This window comes from Anomaloglossus baeobatrachus, chromosome 7, assembly GCF_048569485.1.
Source record: "Anomaloglossus baeobatrachus isolate aAnoBae1 chromosome 7, aAnoBae1.hap1, whole genome shotgun sequence".
Classification (NCBI taxonomy): domain Eukaryota; kingdom Metazoa; phylum Chordata; class Amphibia; order Anura; family Aromobatidae; genus Anomaloglossus; species Anomaloglossus baeobatrachus.
Window position 1 is genome coordinate 138480237 of NC_134359.1, and position 17805 is coordinate 138498041.

Here is a 17805-nt window from a genome sequence, read left to right on the forward strand (position 1 = left end):
TATTGCAGAAACAGCCACTCACAATTCCCCCGTTCATGGAGGGGGTATTTTATATATCTTTTTATTGCGCATTTTTCCATTTTTAAGCAGGATGCAGCCAGACTCTTCAGTGTTGGCTGGGTAAATTGGGGGGTCTTTCTTGTGGGATGCACTTCTATAGTGCTGGACAGCCCGCCTGATCTAACAGCATGGGCATCATCAATAGGCTGTAAGCCAGACACTGCATCACACACATCTGTGTGACTGGAGCCCTATGCAAGGCTCATCTGTATACATTTATAATACTAGGCAGCCACCCCCTCCATGAATGGTGGGTTTGTGAGTGGTGTCTCATCAGTATTGTGCACCCGTGCTGCCCCACCTTATGGGGCTCTGCTGCACTCTGTAGTGCATTGGTATTATGATCTAGTGTTAGTAAGGAAGGCTGCCTTTAATCCAAATAGTTTTTATATAAACAGTAAATGAAACCGCAGCATATAGTACATCTGCAAATGAGAGACAAGACCTATAGTCTGAAAGCTTATTCCAAAAAAACAAAATGTCAAGATTTGATGCATTACATACCTGGGATCACTTCTGAAAATGTTCCATAGAGTAAGGTAACAACTGTATAGGGTCACAGCTGGGCTTAAATGGGTTGTCCAGGATTGAAGATTAAATCTGCAGTCATTGTATATAACTTCAGACTTGTGGATCCTTACAACACACTGTCAGGATTCCCTGACAGTCTGCAGCAGATTTCAGCACCAAATTTGCACCTTCTGGCAGGAAAAAAAGTACCTCAACTGCATTAAAACTGTTTTTTTTGCATTTTTTTTTGCGAAGAGATGCAAATTTGGTGCCCGCATTTTTACACCATATTCCTTCACCCAATCTACACCTCCTGACAAAAAAAAAAAATCGCATCACTATTGCATCATACAGCATGCGGTTTTGATGCGTATTTTTGACAGGAGGTGTAGATTGGGGCAGGAATATGCTGAAAGAAATTTCAGCACCAAATCTGCATCGCTTGGCAAAAAAAACAAAAACAAAATATTGTTTTCTGCCAGGAGATGCAGGTCTGTGAACTCACCTCAATGACGTCACCGCTCATCACGCAGCTCAGTCATTCTCTGTCTGAGCTCACAGTGGGCGATCACGTACTGTGCCCTACCACTGTTACTTTAGTATGTTGCAGAGCTGGAATCGTTGTAGCACCTCGTGTGGATGACAATGGATCTGGGTATTTTGAGGTTAATAAAGGGGTGAAAGAGGGTTTTTTTGTATTTTATTTCAAATAAAGGATTTTTTTGGCGTTTGTGTCGATTTCTTTTCACTTACAGATTTGTAATGGGGGGACTCATAGACGCCTCACATTACCAATCTACGGCGTAGTGGCAGCTGTGAGTGCCACCATCAGGATGAGCCAGGTAAAGTGCCAGGATTGTCACATCTAATGCATGCGATAATCCTGGGCGGTTGCAAGCTGCTTTTTTTAGGCTAGGGGGATCCAATAACTATTGGCCTCTCCAACCCGAGTATACCAGCCCTCAGCTGTCAGCTTTATCATGGCTGGGTATCAATACTGGTGAGGGGGGACCCGCACACCATTATTTTTATTGCTGTTTTTCTGTTTTGTTTTTTTTTTAACTGTTTAAAAAAAAAAAAAAATCAGCATGCAGTTCCTCTTAGGGCATGTGCGCATATTGCGTCGTGTCACTGCAGAAAATTCTGCAGTGATTTGTGTGATACCAATGTGATATGACTGATGAATGAGTGTGATTTAGATAGGGATCATAATAAAAAGATAGTGATCCCAGATATTATTTGATCCATAAATAATTCAGTATCAGAGAGAGATGTCCTCTGGTTGAATCTATTTCACTATGACCAAGCGTACGAATTATTGTAAGTCTTGAACAAACCACTAATGAGAAAGTAACATTTACAGTTCCACAGTCAGGAAACTGTGGTTGGTTGACGACAGGTGCAAGGAAGTTAGCATGTAAAATTCACGGCTCCTTGCAATATCTCCAGGAAAACTGTGGTCAACTGGCAGAATGTACAGGAAATGTGCAGGAAGCTGCTGGTGCCCACAGCAGTTTGTGGTCAAGTTACATAAACATGACTCAGCTGTCACATGCTGGTCACAATTGCAATACTGCATTTGCACACGACTACAAATTTTCCTATAAAAAAACAGGACTCGCTTAATGATTAGGGACATTTCCAGGACGCTCAAGTGGACGCACTGTTCCTGTGATGCAAATGCCATGTTGTTTCCTTATCACTAATCGAGTCCCTCCGATGAGAAAGGATTGCTACAACATAACGGTAATGTTGATGCATATTTCTGTCATTGTATAAGATTCTATGATTATAAAGTAGTTCTAATGCCTATGCCTATTCGCAAGTATGGGCTTTCAGCCCCCTTTTTAGGAGAATTTAGCAAGACAATTTGACAGCTCATGTGCGATTCAAATTGCTGCAGAAACACTGCGTAATGGATGCAGTGTGTCTGTAGAATAGATGACGATTTCATGCGCTCTGGATGCTGCCTCTCCCATAGACAGAGTGGGAGCAGCATCCAAAGCGCAAGAAAGAAGTGACATGCTGCATTTTCGAATGCAGCGATTTGGATCAAAATTTCAGCATCCAAATTGCTGCGCTCTCAAACGCAACGTGCGTATGGTTATGCACAATCTTCATAGATTGTGCTGGGGACACAGGATGCATGCATTTACGCTGCAGTGCTAAACACAGCATAAATGCATGCAATACGCACACGTGCGCACACAGCCTTATTTTGATACACAGCCAAGACAGACGCACGACTGGGGGCTGCAGCCTGTAGCAGTATGATTTATCTGTGCTGGGTATCATAATAAGGAGGGACCCTATGCCAATTTTTTTTTTTCATTTATTGAAAAATACATTATTTATATGATTGTAATCACAGACCCTGTCTGCGGCTCTAACAGTCAGACACGCTGTCACACAGGCTGTGAGCATGTCTGATTACAACCGATAACAGGCGCCAGGACTGCCGGTGGGCAGGGAAAGCAGTACATATGTATAAAGGATAATGAGCGGCCCCAGAAATAGAATGAGCAACCCAGAATCATTGACAGCCGCGCAGGAGACTCTGCAACTATAGCGCACTTGTTTATTATTTATTTTTCCTTTTCTTTTTTTTATTTTATTACCAGAGTTGCTGGACCCAGATTGTTACTGGGAGTTCCCCGAGAACTCCAGGCCCGGCACTCTGGTACATTTGAACCCCCGCGGATCCGCATTTTTACAGTCCGGGTCCGCCCATCACTACTCCTCACTGCTCCTTCCCACTCCATAGAGCACAATGACTTCATCAAATGACACCACAGGGAGCCTGCAGTTCTGTCCATCTTGTCTGAGCAAGACGGTTTGAGTTACTTTTTCAGAGTAGATGATAAGTTCAGGATTCAGAGGATAGGGGAAAAGAAGTGGGGAAGGAAGCAGATTTGTTTTAAAAGATACATTAGAATGGTTGCCTCAAAACTACTGGAACAGCATGTCCATCTTGAACTGTCCTCTTACCTCTCTTCCTGCTCCCTCTTTGACCGACTACAATCTGGCTTCCGACCCTATCATTCCACTGAAACTGCCCTAACAAAAGTCACTAATGACCTACTAACCGCAAAATCCAAGCGACACTACTCTGTCCTCCTCCTTCTGGACCTGTCCTCTGCCTTTGACACAGTAGACCACTCCCTTCTACTACAAATTCTCTCGTCTCTGGGCATCACAGACTTGGCGCTATCTTGGATCTCCTCATACTTAACCGACCGAACTTTCAGCGTCTCCCATTCTCACACCACTTCCTCATCTCGCCCCCTATCTGTTGGGGTCCCCCAAGGTTCAGTTCTTGGACCCCTGCTGTTCTCCATTTACACCCTTGGCCTGGGACAGCTCATAGAGTCCCACGGCTTTCAGTATTATCTCTACGCTGATGATACGCAGATCTACCTCTCTGGACCTGACATCACCTCCCTACTAACCAGAATCCTACAATGTCTGTCTGCTATTTCATCCTTTTTCTCTGCCCGATTCTTAAAATTCAACATGGACATAACAGAATTCATTGTCTTTCCCCCCCATCACTCAGCTCCCCCACCTGACATATCCATCAATGTCAATGGCTGCCCACTCTCCCCGGTCCCTCGTGCTCGCTGCCTGGGAGTATTCCTAGACTCTGATCTCTCTTTAATGCCACACATCCAAGCCCTCTTCACCTCCTGCCACCTCCAACTTAAAAATATTTCACGGATCCGAAAACTCCTTTCCCAAGAAGCTGCAAAAACATTAGTACATGCCCTTATTATCTCCCGCCTGGATTATTGCAACCTCCTGCTCTGTGGCCAGTCTCGCACCCCTACAATCTATTCTAAACAATGCTGCCCGACTAATCCACCTGTCCCCCCGCTACTCCCCGACCTCTCCTCTCTGCCAATCTCTTCACTGGCTTCCCATTGCTCAACGACTCTACTTCAAAACCCTAACCATGACTTACAAAGCCATCCACAACCTGTCTCCTCCTTACATCTCTGACCTAGTATCCCGCTACTTACCTGCACGTAACCTTCGATCCTCACAAGATCTCCTTCTCTGCTCCCCTCTCATCTCCTCTTCCCACTATCGCATCCAAGATTTCTTCCTTGCCTCCCCCATACTCTGGAATGCTCTGCCACAACACATCAGACTCTCGCCTACCTTGACAAGCTTCAAAAGGAACCTGAAGACCCACCTCTTCCGACAAGCCTACAACCTGCCGTAACCCTCAGTCTGATGCAGCGCCGCACAATCAGCTCTACCCTTACCTACTGTACCTATCCCTTGTAGACTGTGAGCCCTCGCGGGCAGGGACTTCTATCCTCCTGTACCTGTCTGTGTCTTGTATTGTTTATGATTATTGTACTTGCCCTATTATGTATACCCCTTTCACATGTAAAGCGCCATGGAATTGATGGCGCTATAATAATAAATAATAATAATAATTTCTTAGAATGGCCCGTATGATTGATTTATACAGGAATTTATAGAAAGTACAGTTCCTTTTGAAACATGTTATGACATTTTCTCTTATTCTGTATTTATTTTATGTAGCCGGTGAAAAAATACAATTACTATCTGCGACCTGTGAAAATGATAATAATTATCCCAATTTCAGCAAGACAGCGATATGCCGACGACTGGTCTCTAAAATAAGCAGACATATGGGAAAAAAGTTTCCAAAAAGTACTGCACCTTACCTTGTGTTTAGATGTGTCCCAATTGTGAACAAGCCGAGCAGGTATAATGAAGCCATCATCGACATGGCACGAGCTACAGTAATACCACCCGCTATAACTGCACACCTTGGCCTTTTCATTAGAAAGCCCAATTGGCCTCTGGCAACCTGCAAGAAGTAGAGGAGATTCACTAGTATATATTATAGTGTTTATAAGAAGTGGCTTGTCATCGTCTAGATAAGTCAGGATAGCTAGAAAATCCTCAGTTATGCTGGAAAACATGTACTTTTTATATAATTTATTGCTGATCTTTGAAAGGCATTTACGGTATGTATATATCTATCAATACAGTGTAATAAAGCGCTGCATTGTCTTATTAGGAGAGTGTTGATCCAGTGCGGATCTTCGAGTCTCTGGCTCAATAACAGACAAGTAAGGCTAGATTCACACTTGTGTTGTCTGACGGATGCGTTGCATATAGTGGCACAACTGATGCGACGGATACTGCAAAACAACGGAATCCGTTGTAGCTTTTTTTTTTTCAACAATTACTCAACTGAGCATGCGCAATTGTGTAAAAACGGAGCAGTCACAGGAATCCGTCAAATGACGGATTCTGCCACCGGAATTCAGCACATTGCTTTTTTTTTTACGCTCAGGAAAGCGCAAAAAAACGCTACATGCTGCATTCTTTCTGCCCGGCGGATGCAATGCAGCGTCGGCCAGCGGATGCAATGCAGGACCATCAGTCGCAATGCGTCGTCCATACAAGTCTATGGGAAGCAGCTGTTTTCCAAAACGGCGGATTGCGACTGAAGGAAAAAACGCAAGTGTGAAACTAGCCTTACAGTAAGGGTATGTGCCCATGATCAGGACTCTTCGTCCTGGACGCAGCGGGTTATGACCTGCGGGGCCGCGAGACTCCTCTGCAGGAGAACACAGGAAACTGCAGCTGCTTGTGCCCACGATCAGGGTTCAGTGCGCTGCGGTCTCTGTGTTCTCCCTATGGAGGACGCATGTGAATCCACAGCAAACAATTGATATGCTGCGTCTGGAGAGCTGCACCAAAACTCAGTGTTTGCTGTGGAAAAAACAAGCACAGTGGGCACGGGATTTCTAGAAATCCCGTGCCCACCGTGCTTGTTTTTTCCGCAGCAAACACTGACCTGCAGTGCGGAGGAGACTCATGGTCCCGCAGGTCAGGACCCGCTGTGTCCAGGACGAAGAGTCCTGATCATGGGCACATATCCTTAGAGTAAGAAAGAGCTAAATGGATGTAAGGAACCGTGGTAGGGAAAAGCAATGGAGGTGGCGTCCTTCCTGCAACTAATAATGGATGCACCTAACTTATGGTAGCAAGTATAGAATAGAGCCCTGGGAGGTCCAAAACTGCTTCAGAAAACAGATATACTTGCAAAAGGGGAGGATTGTACCAATACTTAATAAACCTACATGCCGATACAGTACTTGGCTACAACATGTTCAGACTTTGGTTTTAGCTCAATTTGCTCCCACATTCAGATGAATTATCATTGACTTCAATGATAAGTAAAAAAAAAAAAAAAAAAGTGAAACATGTCCTATAATAAACAAAACCATATGACCCAATAAGTGATTTCTCACCATTGCCAAGTTCACACGACTGTATAAAAAAAGTCATCTGAATGGATGATTTTTCTTCCATATTGTCACCCGTCTGGCATTTTTATACTTCAGCAGAGAACAAAATTTACAAGACCCAAATGCATTTTGTATGTTAAGAATGACAATGTAGCCATAATAATCGGATGCTATATGCTTGATCCATCTGTGGTGAGATTCTTTTTGTGCACCCATAGACTTGAACAGGCAAGACTCATCCGAAATACAGAAGAGACTAGAACATGGTACAATATTTTTCCAAGCACAAATTTGATCTGTGTAAAGAATAAATCAGTCATTGAAAACCCAAATGAATAATGATTAATCTTTCCATATACAACACTGGGAACATAACTACTATTTTTCTATTTTACATATTCCAAAAAAAGAGAGCACTACACTAAAGCCCGCTTTACACGTTGCAATTTCGCATACGATAGCATATGCGATTTGCAACGTCCCCATCGTATGTGCAGCACGTTCAATTTGTTGAACGTGCCGCACATACGAGTAACCCGTACTTACCCGTCCATACGACCTCGATGTGGGCGGCGAACGTCCACTTCCTGGAGTGGGAGGGATGTTCGGCGTCACATCGACGTCACGCGGCAGCCGTCCAATAGAAGCGGAGGGGCGGAGCTGAGCGGGACGTAAACATCTTGCCCACCTCCTTCCTTCCGCATTGTGAGCCGGGAGCCGCAGGACGTAGGTAAGATCTGTTTATTGTTCCCGGGGTGTCACACACTGCAATGTGTGCTACCCCGGGTATGATAAACAATCTAACGTTCAATTCTAGAGAAAGCTACGATGTGTATGCGATGAACGTTTTACCGTTCAATCACAATCGCAAGTAGCTGCCACACACTGCAATGTACCTTACGATGCCGGATGTGCGTCACTTACGACGTGACCCCGCCGACACATTGTAAGATACATTGCAGCGTGTAAAGCGGGCTTAACTAGAACAAGAATCCTTTGCTTCAGATCAAATAAAAGCAATTTATGGAGAGAATAAAATAAAAAGATATATTGAATAAGATTTATAAATGGGGCAATCAAAGTCATTGTCACACCATATACCAGTAAAAGAACATCAAAAGTTTCAGGTCAAGAATAAGGAGCATATAATGTCCACCTATGAAGATGATTTGCCGCTTTTGTCTTCAATTCTCAGCCATGCTTCCTGACCCTACATAGTTGACTTTTTATACTAGCAGACTTTAGAATTCCTGTAACGCTCCACTCTTGGCCCATGAGTTGTGTTTGGTATTCATAAGCATGAATTACCAGATACCGGAAATGGTGAATAATAGTAATATTCCTTAAAGGGTGCCTAGCATTTTATTTTCGTTTATTATCTTGTCCATTCTCATGCGGGCAGCAGCACAATTGTGGTCCGAGTCCTAAGACCCCCAGCAATTGCTCCAGTAGTATGCTGTTAAGTCGGTAGAAGCATGGCCAAGAGCACAAAGAAGAGCGGTGCGCGGCACAGGGCAGATTCCATTCTGTGTGTACGCTCACAAAAAAAGCACTTTTTTTTGTCTATATTTAATGTTGGACAACCCTTTAAGTGAAGTATGGGCGGCACGGTGGCTCAGTGGTTAGCACTGCAGTCTTGCAGCGCTGGGGTCCTGGGTTCAAATCCCATCAAGGAAAACATCTGCAAGGAGTTTGTATGTTCTCCCCGTGTTTGCGTGGGTTTCCTCCAGGTACTCCGGTTTCCTCCCACACTCCAAAGACATACAGATAGGGGCTCTAAATTGTGAGCCCCAATGGGGACAGTGTTGCATATGTATGTAAAGTGCTGTGGAACTAATAGCGCTATATAAATGAATAAATATTATTATTATTATTATTAAGTACAGTCGGGGCTGTTTTTTTTCTGGAATTTTTTTAAATAATGGCCAAATCCTATTATAGCCCATCAGTATCAAATCAACAGCGGTCCAACAGCCCAACAATCAGCTGACTAAAAGGGCTGCTCCATTCTGTACTAGGCACGCCTCTGTACATGATGTCGCACATGAGATTAGAGGCAAAGTGCTATTTATTAGAATAGGAATGAGCAGAAGTGAGAATAAATTGACCTGTACATGATGCTTGCTGGAATGTGCAAGCCCTAAAATGAGCTGATCTGTGGGGGTTCATTTTCTAGAGCATTGCCAAAAAACATATTCAGTGTTCAGTTTAGGGAAAAATGTAACTTTGACACATCTTTATCAGGTTACTAAAATATAATTCCACCTATCTGATTGGTATGATCACCATATATTTACAGACCATGGAAATGTCGGAGTTAAACAAGATGTCACTTGCTCCTAAAAACTGAGTTAAAAGAAATCTATCACCAGGATTTGTCTACCTCATCTGAGAGCAGCATGAGATAGGCAAGAGATCCTGAATCCAATCATGTATGACTATTTTCGGTGACGTTGCAGCGACGTCCCGTCGCTGTCGCTGTGTGTGACATCCAGCAACGACCTGGCCCCTGCTGTGAGGTCGCCGGTCGTTGCTGAATGTCCAGCTTCATTTTTTCGTCGTCACTCTCCCGCTGTGACACACACATCGCTGTGTGTGACAGCGAGAGAGCGACGAAATGAAGCGATCAGGAGCCGGCACTGGCAGCTGCGGTAAGCTGTAACCAGCGTAAACATCGGGTAACCAAGGGAAGTCCTTTCCCTGGTTACCCGATGTTTACGCTGGTTACCAGCCTCCGCTCTTGCTGCCAGCGCCGGCTCCTGCACTGTGACATGTGGCTGCAGTATGCATCGGGTAATTAACCCGATGTATACTGTAGCAAAGAGAGCAAGGAGCCAGCGCTAAGCAGTGCGCGCGGCTCCCTGCTCTCTGCACTGTGACATGTAGCTGCAGCACACATCGGGTTAATTAACCCGATGTGTACTGTACCTAGGAGAGCAAGGAGCCAGCGCTAAGCGCGGCTCCCTGCTCTCTGAACATGTAGCACAGCGACCTTATGATCGCTGCTTCTGCTGTGTTTGACAGCTAAGCAGCGATCATAACAGCGACTTACAAGGTCGCTGTTACGGCACCGAAAATGGTGACGTAACAGCGACGTCGTTGTCGCTGTCGTTTAGTGTGAACCCAGCTTTAGATTACTGGGTGCAGCAATTCAGACACAATCAAAGATTTTGGTACTAGCAAGTGTCAGAGCTCAGAAAGCCAGCCCGGCCAACAACAGGCTTTGGCTATGTGCACACAGTGCGTTTTTCTCGGAGTTTTTGCGCGTTTTTCGGGTGCGTTTTTGGCCTCAAAACTGCATGACTTTGCTTCCCCAGCAAAGTCTATGAGTTTTCATTTTTGCTGTCCCCACACGTTTTTTTTCAGCTGCGTTTTTGTGGTGACCACAAAAGCGCAGCATGTCAATTATTCCAGCGTTTTTCACCGCGTTTTTCATCCATTGAGTGCAATGGGATGTTGAAAGACGCAATGAGAAACGCAAATAGCTGCGTTTTGGTGCGTTTCTAAGACCAAAAACGCAGCTATAAACGCAGGAGGTGGGTAGTAAAGTGACGTGTACAGGAAGAGGATTCCTTCTGTCAGTATATACAGAAGCGTGAATCCTCCCGGTACCATCACCGCCGCTTCCATCTCCCGTCCTGTGCATGTCTGCTGCCGTGCGGCGCCATGTCTGGGCGGGAGGTGGAAGCAGCTGCGAAAACAAAAGTTAACAGTAGAAAAAAAAAAAAAAAAAAAAAGTTATACTCACCTGTCTGCAGCCTCCCGGTGCCATGCCCGCTCCCATCTGCTCTCACGGTATTGCCACCCCCGCTCCGGCTGTGTGCAGACGGCCGGGAAACCTCCGATGGATGCAGGACCTGGCGATGGATCACCTGATGCAGTCACCTGATGCATCAGGTGATCGTAAGTATCGCGGTGACACGGGCGCCCGGCCGGTATCAGCGGATGCGTCAGGAGACTTCATCCCTGATTACCGGCAGCTGCTGCAGCGATCGGACAGGATCAGACTCCCGCCCCATCGCTGCAGGAGCTGCCGGTAATCAGCACATAAGTGAGTATTATTTTTTTTTGCACTGATGCATCAGCTGATTGTATAAACAGCTTTTATACAATCAGCTGATGTGTGATGGGATTCAGGCACTTGAACCTGACACATCATCTGATCACTTTGCCTTCCAGCAAACCGATCAGATGATATTGGATCCGGATTGGACGGCGCGGGACCCTTGACCCAGGATTACTGCGGAGGGGGGTTCTTTATTTCAATAAAGATGGAGTCACTAATTGTGTTGTGTTTTATTTCTAATAAAAATATTTTTCTGTGTGTTGTGTTTTTTTTTTATCTTTACTAGAAATTCATGGTGGCCATGTCTAATATTGGCGTGACACCATGAATTTCGGGCTTAGGGCCAGCTATACAGCTAGCCCTAACCCCATTATTACCCGGCGAGCCACCCGGTTTCAGGGCAGCTGGAAGAGTTGGATACACCACCAGAAGATGGCGCTTCTATGAAAGCGCCATTTTCTGGGGTGGCTGCAGGACTGCAATTCACAGCGGGGGGGTGCCCAGAAAGCATGGGCACCCTGCACTGTGGATTCCAATCCCCAGCTGCCTAGTTGTACCCGGCTGGACTTAAAAATTGGGCGAAGCTCACGTCATTTTTTTTTAAATTATTTCATGAAATTCATGAAATAATTTAAAAAAAAAAGGGCTTCCCTATATTTTTGGTTCCCAGCCGGGTACAAATAGGCAGCTGGGGGTTGGGGGCAGCCCGTACCTGCCTGCTGTACCCGGCTAGCATACAAAAATATGGCGAAGCCCACGTCATTTTTTTTTGTTTGGGGGGGCAAAGAAATCCTGCATACAGTCCTGGAAGGAGGATGCTGAGCCTTGTAGTTCGACAGCTGCTGTCTGCTCTCCTGCATACACTATTGGATGGAGGATGCTGAGCCTTGTAGGTCTGCTCCCCCTGACTCTCCCTCAAGCATACAGTCCTGGATGGAGCATGCTGAGCCTTGTAGTTCTGCAGCTGTCTGCTCTTCTGCATACACTAGTGGAGAATGAAGAACACATTGAAGAAAGAAATGACATCAGACCTTTTTTTTTTTTTGTTCACTGATAAAAAACGCATAAGGACGCAGTGAGCAAAAACGCAGCAAAACGCAGCAAAAAAACGCACCAAATCGCGGCAAAACGTGTGCGTTTTTTGCCACGTTTTTTCGACGCAGGTGCGTTTTTGTGCGTTTTTAGCGGCCAAAAACGCACAAAAACGCAGCGTCAAAAAAACGCAGTGTGCGCACATAGCCTTTCAGTGTACAGAAGCTGCTCATCACAGAGGGGGGCAGAGCACACGTTCTTAAGCTGGGTTCACTCATAGCGACAGCGACAACAACGTCGCTGTTACGTCACTATTTTCTGTGACTCAACAGTGACCTTGTAAGTCGCTGTTATGATCGCTGCTGCGTCTACTGTGTTTAACAGCTATGCAGCGATCATAACAGCGACTTACAAGGTCACTGTTGAGTCACAGAAAATAGTGACGTAACAGCGACGTCTATGGGAATTTGGGTTTCTTGTTCACACTATTGTTGTTCAAAATGCTGCCTTTTTGTGGCAGAACTTTGGTCAAAAACTCAGCTTTTCAAAGAAGCAACATGTCAATTGTTTTTGCCATTTGGGTTTTGCACTGCAAAGCTGAGTTTTTGACCAAAGTTCTGCCACAAAAAGGCAGCATTTTGAACAACATAGTGTGAACAAGAAACCCAAATTCCCATAGACTTTGCTTGAATAGAAAAACACATCCATTTTGGCATTAAACAGCGCAGAAGAAAAAGCAGCAAAAAAGCAGGTAAAAAGCAACGTGCGCACATACCCTTAGGCTATGTGCCCACGTCGGGTTCTGTCCCTGCAGAAAGTTCTGCAGCGATTTGAACAGCACACGTGCGCTTCAAATCGCTGCAGAAACAGTGCGTACTGAAAAGCCGTTTTCATTCGCTCTGGATGCAGCCCCTCCCATAGACAGAGCGGGGGCTGCATGCAAAGAGCATGAAAGAAGTGACATGTTTCTTTCTTTCTTTTTAGAACGCAGCGCTTCGGCAGCAGCCGAAGCGCTGCGTTCTAATACGCAACGTGGGCATGGATTAGGCACAATCTTCATAGATTGTGCTGGGGACGCATGCAGTTACGCTGCGGTGCAGAACGCAGCGTAACTGCATGAAAATACACTATGTGGGCACGTAGCCTAAGAGTATGCTGACTTCATATTAAAATTTAAACAGAGGAGCACACCACGGAAGGACGGCTGTTATACCCCACCAAAACTATAGGTATTATATTAATTTATGATCATTTATAAATCCTAGTTCATAAAAAATACCTATTAAATCCTACAAATGTCATTAATTCAAAGAGACACGCTGCGGCAACCAGTCAATGTAAATGTTGATATATCACTGCAACATAATTATTACAGCTCTATCTTTTACTATACGTCTCTTCAATAAATTATTAAGAGACCAACCAGCTATCATAATTAATTTGATTGACAATCTTATATCACTCTATAGCTTCAATATTTGATATATCCCAGTTCAGATTGCATGAAATCACAAAATAATCGCAACATGTCCCTCCAATCTCAAATATACTGCTCGAATAAGACATAAAGCCAATCGCTCATCTTATATGACAATGCACGGAGATACAATCATCTCTATTGATAGTAGCACACTTTCTAAAAAAACTCCATACCAATGAATGGAGTATTGACCGTGTGTGTTGTATAAAAAGACACACAGGACAGATATATCAAAATTATCAGTATCTTACTACTAAGTTTTGATTATAATACTATAGAATTATTGGCGCTATTGTTGGAAATACCATACTATAAAGAAAAAGACATGGATCGCACATCCCAAAAATACAATGATCTAAAAGCCGCTAGGCAAAAAATTTAATAGAACATGAGGTTCTTTTGTTACCATTCTGATCAGATTGTATTAAGCCCACTGCCACGTCACGGCAAACCTCTTGAGTGGGTCCCTAACCTGACCTTTTTGTGTGGCACCGTGCACCGACCACCGCCGCAGCGACAAAGCTCCAGCAGGGCGGGCGACCTGGTGCCTCACAGCACCCATGCTGCAAGGCAAAGCCCCCAAGGCTCCAGGCCGCGCCGCCCCACCGACACCACACCACCACAACAGCAGCCACCACACAGCACCAACACACAGTGAGAGGAGCTGTGCACTCACCTCCCACTAGCTCCCATATGTGAACTGGGAGCAAAAAGAAGGCTGACCCCTCTTGCAGTCTCCTGCTGATTAAAATCACCTGTGCCAAATGGGGGAGAGTGCAGATCCAAGCAAAATAAGAGGGGGATAGACTGATATAAATACCATACTATAAAGAAAAAGACATGGATCGCACATCCCAAAAATACAATGATCTAAAAGCCGCTAGGCAAAAAATTTAATAGAACATGAGGTTCTTTTGTTACCATTCTGATCAGATTGTATTAAGCCCACTGCCACGTCACGGCAAACCTCTTGAGTGGGTCCCTAACCTGACCTTTTTGTGTGGCACCGTGCACCGACCACTGCCGCAGCGACAAAGCGCCAGCAGGGCGGGCGACCTGGTGCCTCACAGCACCCATGCTGCAAGGCAAAGCCCCCAAGGCTCCAGGCCGCGCCGCCCCACCGACACCACACCACCACAACAGCAGCCACCACCGCTGTTGTGGTGATGTCGTGACAGTGGGGCAGTGCGGCCTGGAGCCTTGGGGGCTTTGCCTTGCAGCATGGGTGCTGTGAGGCGCCAGGTCGCCTGCCTTGCTGGTGCTTTGTCGCCGTGGCAGTGGTTGGTGCACAGCGCCGCACCATAAAGGCTTTAGATTAGGGACCCACTCAAGAGGTTCGCCGTGACGTGGCAGTGGGCTTAATACAGTCTGATCAGAATGGTAACTAAGAACCTCATGTTCTATTTAAATTTTTGCCTAGCGGCTTTTAGATCAATGTATTTTTGGGATGTGCGATCCATGTCTTTTTCTCCATGGCTTGTTATATAACAGTCTATCCCCCTCTGTTTTTTTCTTGGATCTGCACTCCCCCCATTTGGCACAGGTGTTTTTAATCAGCAGGAGACTGCAAGAGGGGTCAGCCTTTTTTGCTCCCAGTTTACACATGGGAGCCGGTGGGAGGTGAGTGCGCAGCTTCTCTCACTGTGTGTTGGTGCTGTGCAGTGGCCGCTGTTGTGGTGATGTCGTGACAGTGGGGCAGTGCGGCCTGGAGCCTTGGGGGCTTTGCCTTGCAGCATGGGTGCTGTGAGGCGCCAGGTCGCCTGCCTTGCTGGTGCTTTGTCGCCGTGGCAGTGGTTGGTGCACAGTGCCGCACCATAAAGGCTTTAGATTAGGGACCCACTCAAGAGGTTCGCCGTGACGTGGCAGTGGGCTTAATACAGTCTGATCAGAATGGTAACTAAGAACCTCATGTTCTATTTAAATTTTTGCCTAGCGGCTTTTAGATCAATGTATTTTTGGGATGTGCGATCCATGTCTTTTTCTCCATGGCTTGCTATTGTTGGAAATGTCTATATAGAGTCAGTCCTAGCTCCATGCATTAGTAGTTAACAATCATAAATTGAGTTTCTTTGACACCAGAAATCTCCCAATTCATAAATTCAAAAAGTCGCACGTTCAATCAATATCAATGTATCCTCAATTTTATCTGCTGCGTAAATGTTGAATATGGCTTGGTTTTGGTTTAACTGAAAAAAATCGCAACATTAACGCAACAGATCAATTATGCTCTGTATATACTGGCCTGCCGGTATCGGACGCCAAGACTATCAATATATATATAAAATGCATGGAAAATCGAGTATTACATTGCATATGCTACAGCTCATTATAATATAACAGAATCCTTGTTAAGGAATCTGCATAAAAACTGCAGCATACAACCGTTTATTGTGTAAATCTATTTATCCAACAACTTCATCCGTATTGTCTACAAGGATTCAAATCTCGACTTTCAATGCATTTGGTAGACAGCGTGTATAGCTCTCATAACACGTGTGGCTAAATCTCCATAACACAGCAGGCTCGCATTTCCTATTAATTAATCAGTGCTTTTGTGCCGGCAACCATGGATCTAGAATTATTTGCCAGACTGGGAAATTATCGGGTGCAGTGATGTTCAAATGTACCCATAGGACTTCCGATCACAAAGATAACGAGGGTGATTAGATCAGCATGAACAATAAATCATCATATTACCATACCTTGGCACGGGGCTGACCTTCCTTCCACGTCGACGTACGTTTCGCAAACGCTTCTTCAAAAGGAGGCGTGATACTGTTGTGGAGAAGTTTAAAGCCGGATTTGGTTACAAAAAGATTTCCACAACTTTAAACATCCCAAGAAGCACTGTGCAAGTGATCATATTGAAATGGAAGGAGTATCAGACCCCTGCAAATCTACCAAGACCTGGCCGTCCCTCAAAAATGTCATCTCAAACAAGGAGAAGACTGATCAGAGATGCAGCCAAGAGGCCCATGATCACTCTGGATGAACTGCAGAGATCTACAGCTGAGGTGGGAGAGTCTGTCCATAGGACAACAATCAGTCATACACTGCACAAATCTGGCCTTTATGGAAGAGTGGCAAGAAAAAAGCCATTTCTCAAAGATATCCATAAAAAGTGTTGTTTAAAAGTTTGACACAAGCCACCTGGGAGGCGCACCAAACATGTGGAAGAAGGTGCTTTGGTCAGATTAAACCAAAATCAAACTTTTTGGGCACAATGCCAAACGATATGTTTGGCGTAAATGCAACACAGCTCATCACCCTGAACACACCATCCCCACTGTCAAACATGGTGGTGGCAGAATTGTGGTTTGGGCCTGCTATTCTTCAGCATGGACAGGGAAGATGATTAAAATTGATGGGAAGATGGATGGAGCCAAATACAGGACCATTCTTGAAGAAAAACTGTTGGAGTCTGCAAAAGACCTTAGGCTGGGACAGAGATTTGCTTGTCTTTCATCAAGACAATGATCCCAAACATAAAGCAAAATCTACAATGGAATGGTTCACAAATAAACGTATCCAGGTGTTAGAATGGCCAAGTCAAAGTCCAGACCTTAATCCAATCGAGAATCTGTGGAAAGAGCTGAAAACTGCTGTTTACAAACGCTCTCCATCCAACCTCACTCAGCTCAAGCTGTTTTCAAAGGAAGAAGGGGCAAGAATTTCAGTCTCTCGATGTGCAAAACTGAAACACATACCCCAAGCGACTTGCATTCTTTAATCGCAGCAAAAGGTGGTGCTACAAAGTAATAACTTAAAGGGGATGAATAATATTGCACGCCCCCCTTTTCAGTTTATTATTTTTTTATAAAAGTTTAAAATAAACAATAAATTTTGTTCAACTTCACAATTGTGTCTACTTGTTGCTGATTCTTCACCATAACATTAAAATTTTTATCTTTATGTTTGAAGCCTGAAATGTGGGAAAAGGTTGAAAAATTCAAGGGGGCCAAATACTTTTGCAAGGCACTGTATCTTATCAGAGAAATCTGCTTCTTTCTCTTACTAAGCAAGAAGGCCTGCGGAGACACCATCACATGTTTCTCAACGCTGGCAGGAAACTAGCCAGGTCTTTCACCAGGAAGGAACAACCACGGGAAGGGCAGTCTCCAGTCAAGGAGACCACCTATGCCAAACATGGTATCCATCCACAGACAGCCGTTTCGGGGTATTTGCCCCTCATCAGTGTGGAGTAGGAATCTGGCTAGTGGGAGCATTGCCTAGTAAAAGACTATGTGAGCAAGGATGGTTGACCTTAGGGAGATCAACATCCACCACTGCGGAGACACCATCACGTGTTTCTCAACGCAGTGATTCTAGAGCAATGCCCCCTGGGAAATATTCAAAGC

The 17805-nt window shown here is 44.9% G+C and overlaps 1 protein-coding gene across 2 annotated transcripts in view; it reads right to left on the reverse strand.

Annotated features, from left to right (window-relative positions):
* PLEKHM3 (pleckstrin homology domain containing M3) overlaps nucleotides 1-17805 on the reverse strand; it is a 442009-nt gene that overhangs the window by 215837 nt on the left and 208367 nt on the right. For both annotated transcript variants that reach the window (XM_075317729.1, XM_075317730.1), the window contains exon 4: nucleotides 5271-5416. In XM_075317729.1, coding sequence (XP_075173844.1) covers nucleotides 5271-5416 — 146 coding nt within the window. The remainder of the gene's footprint in view (nucleotides 1-5270; nucleotides 5417-17805) is intronic.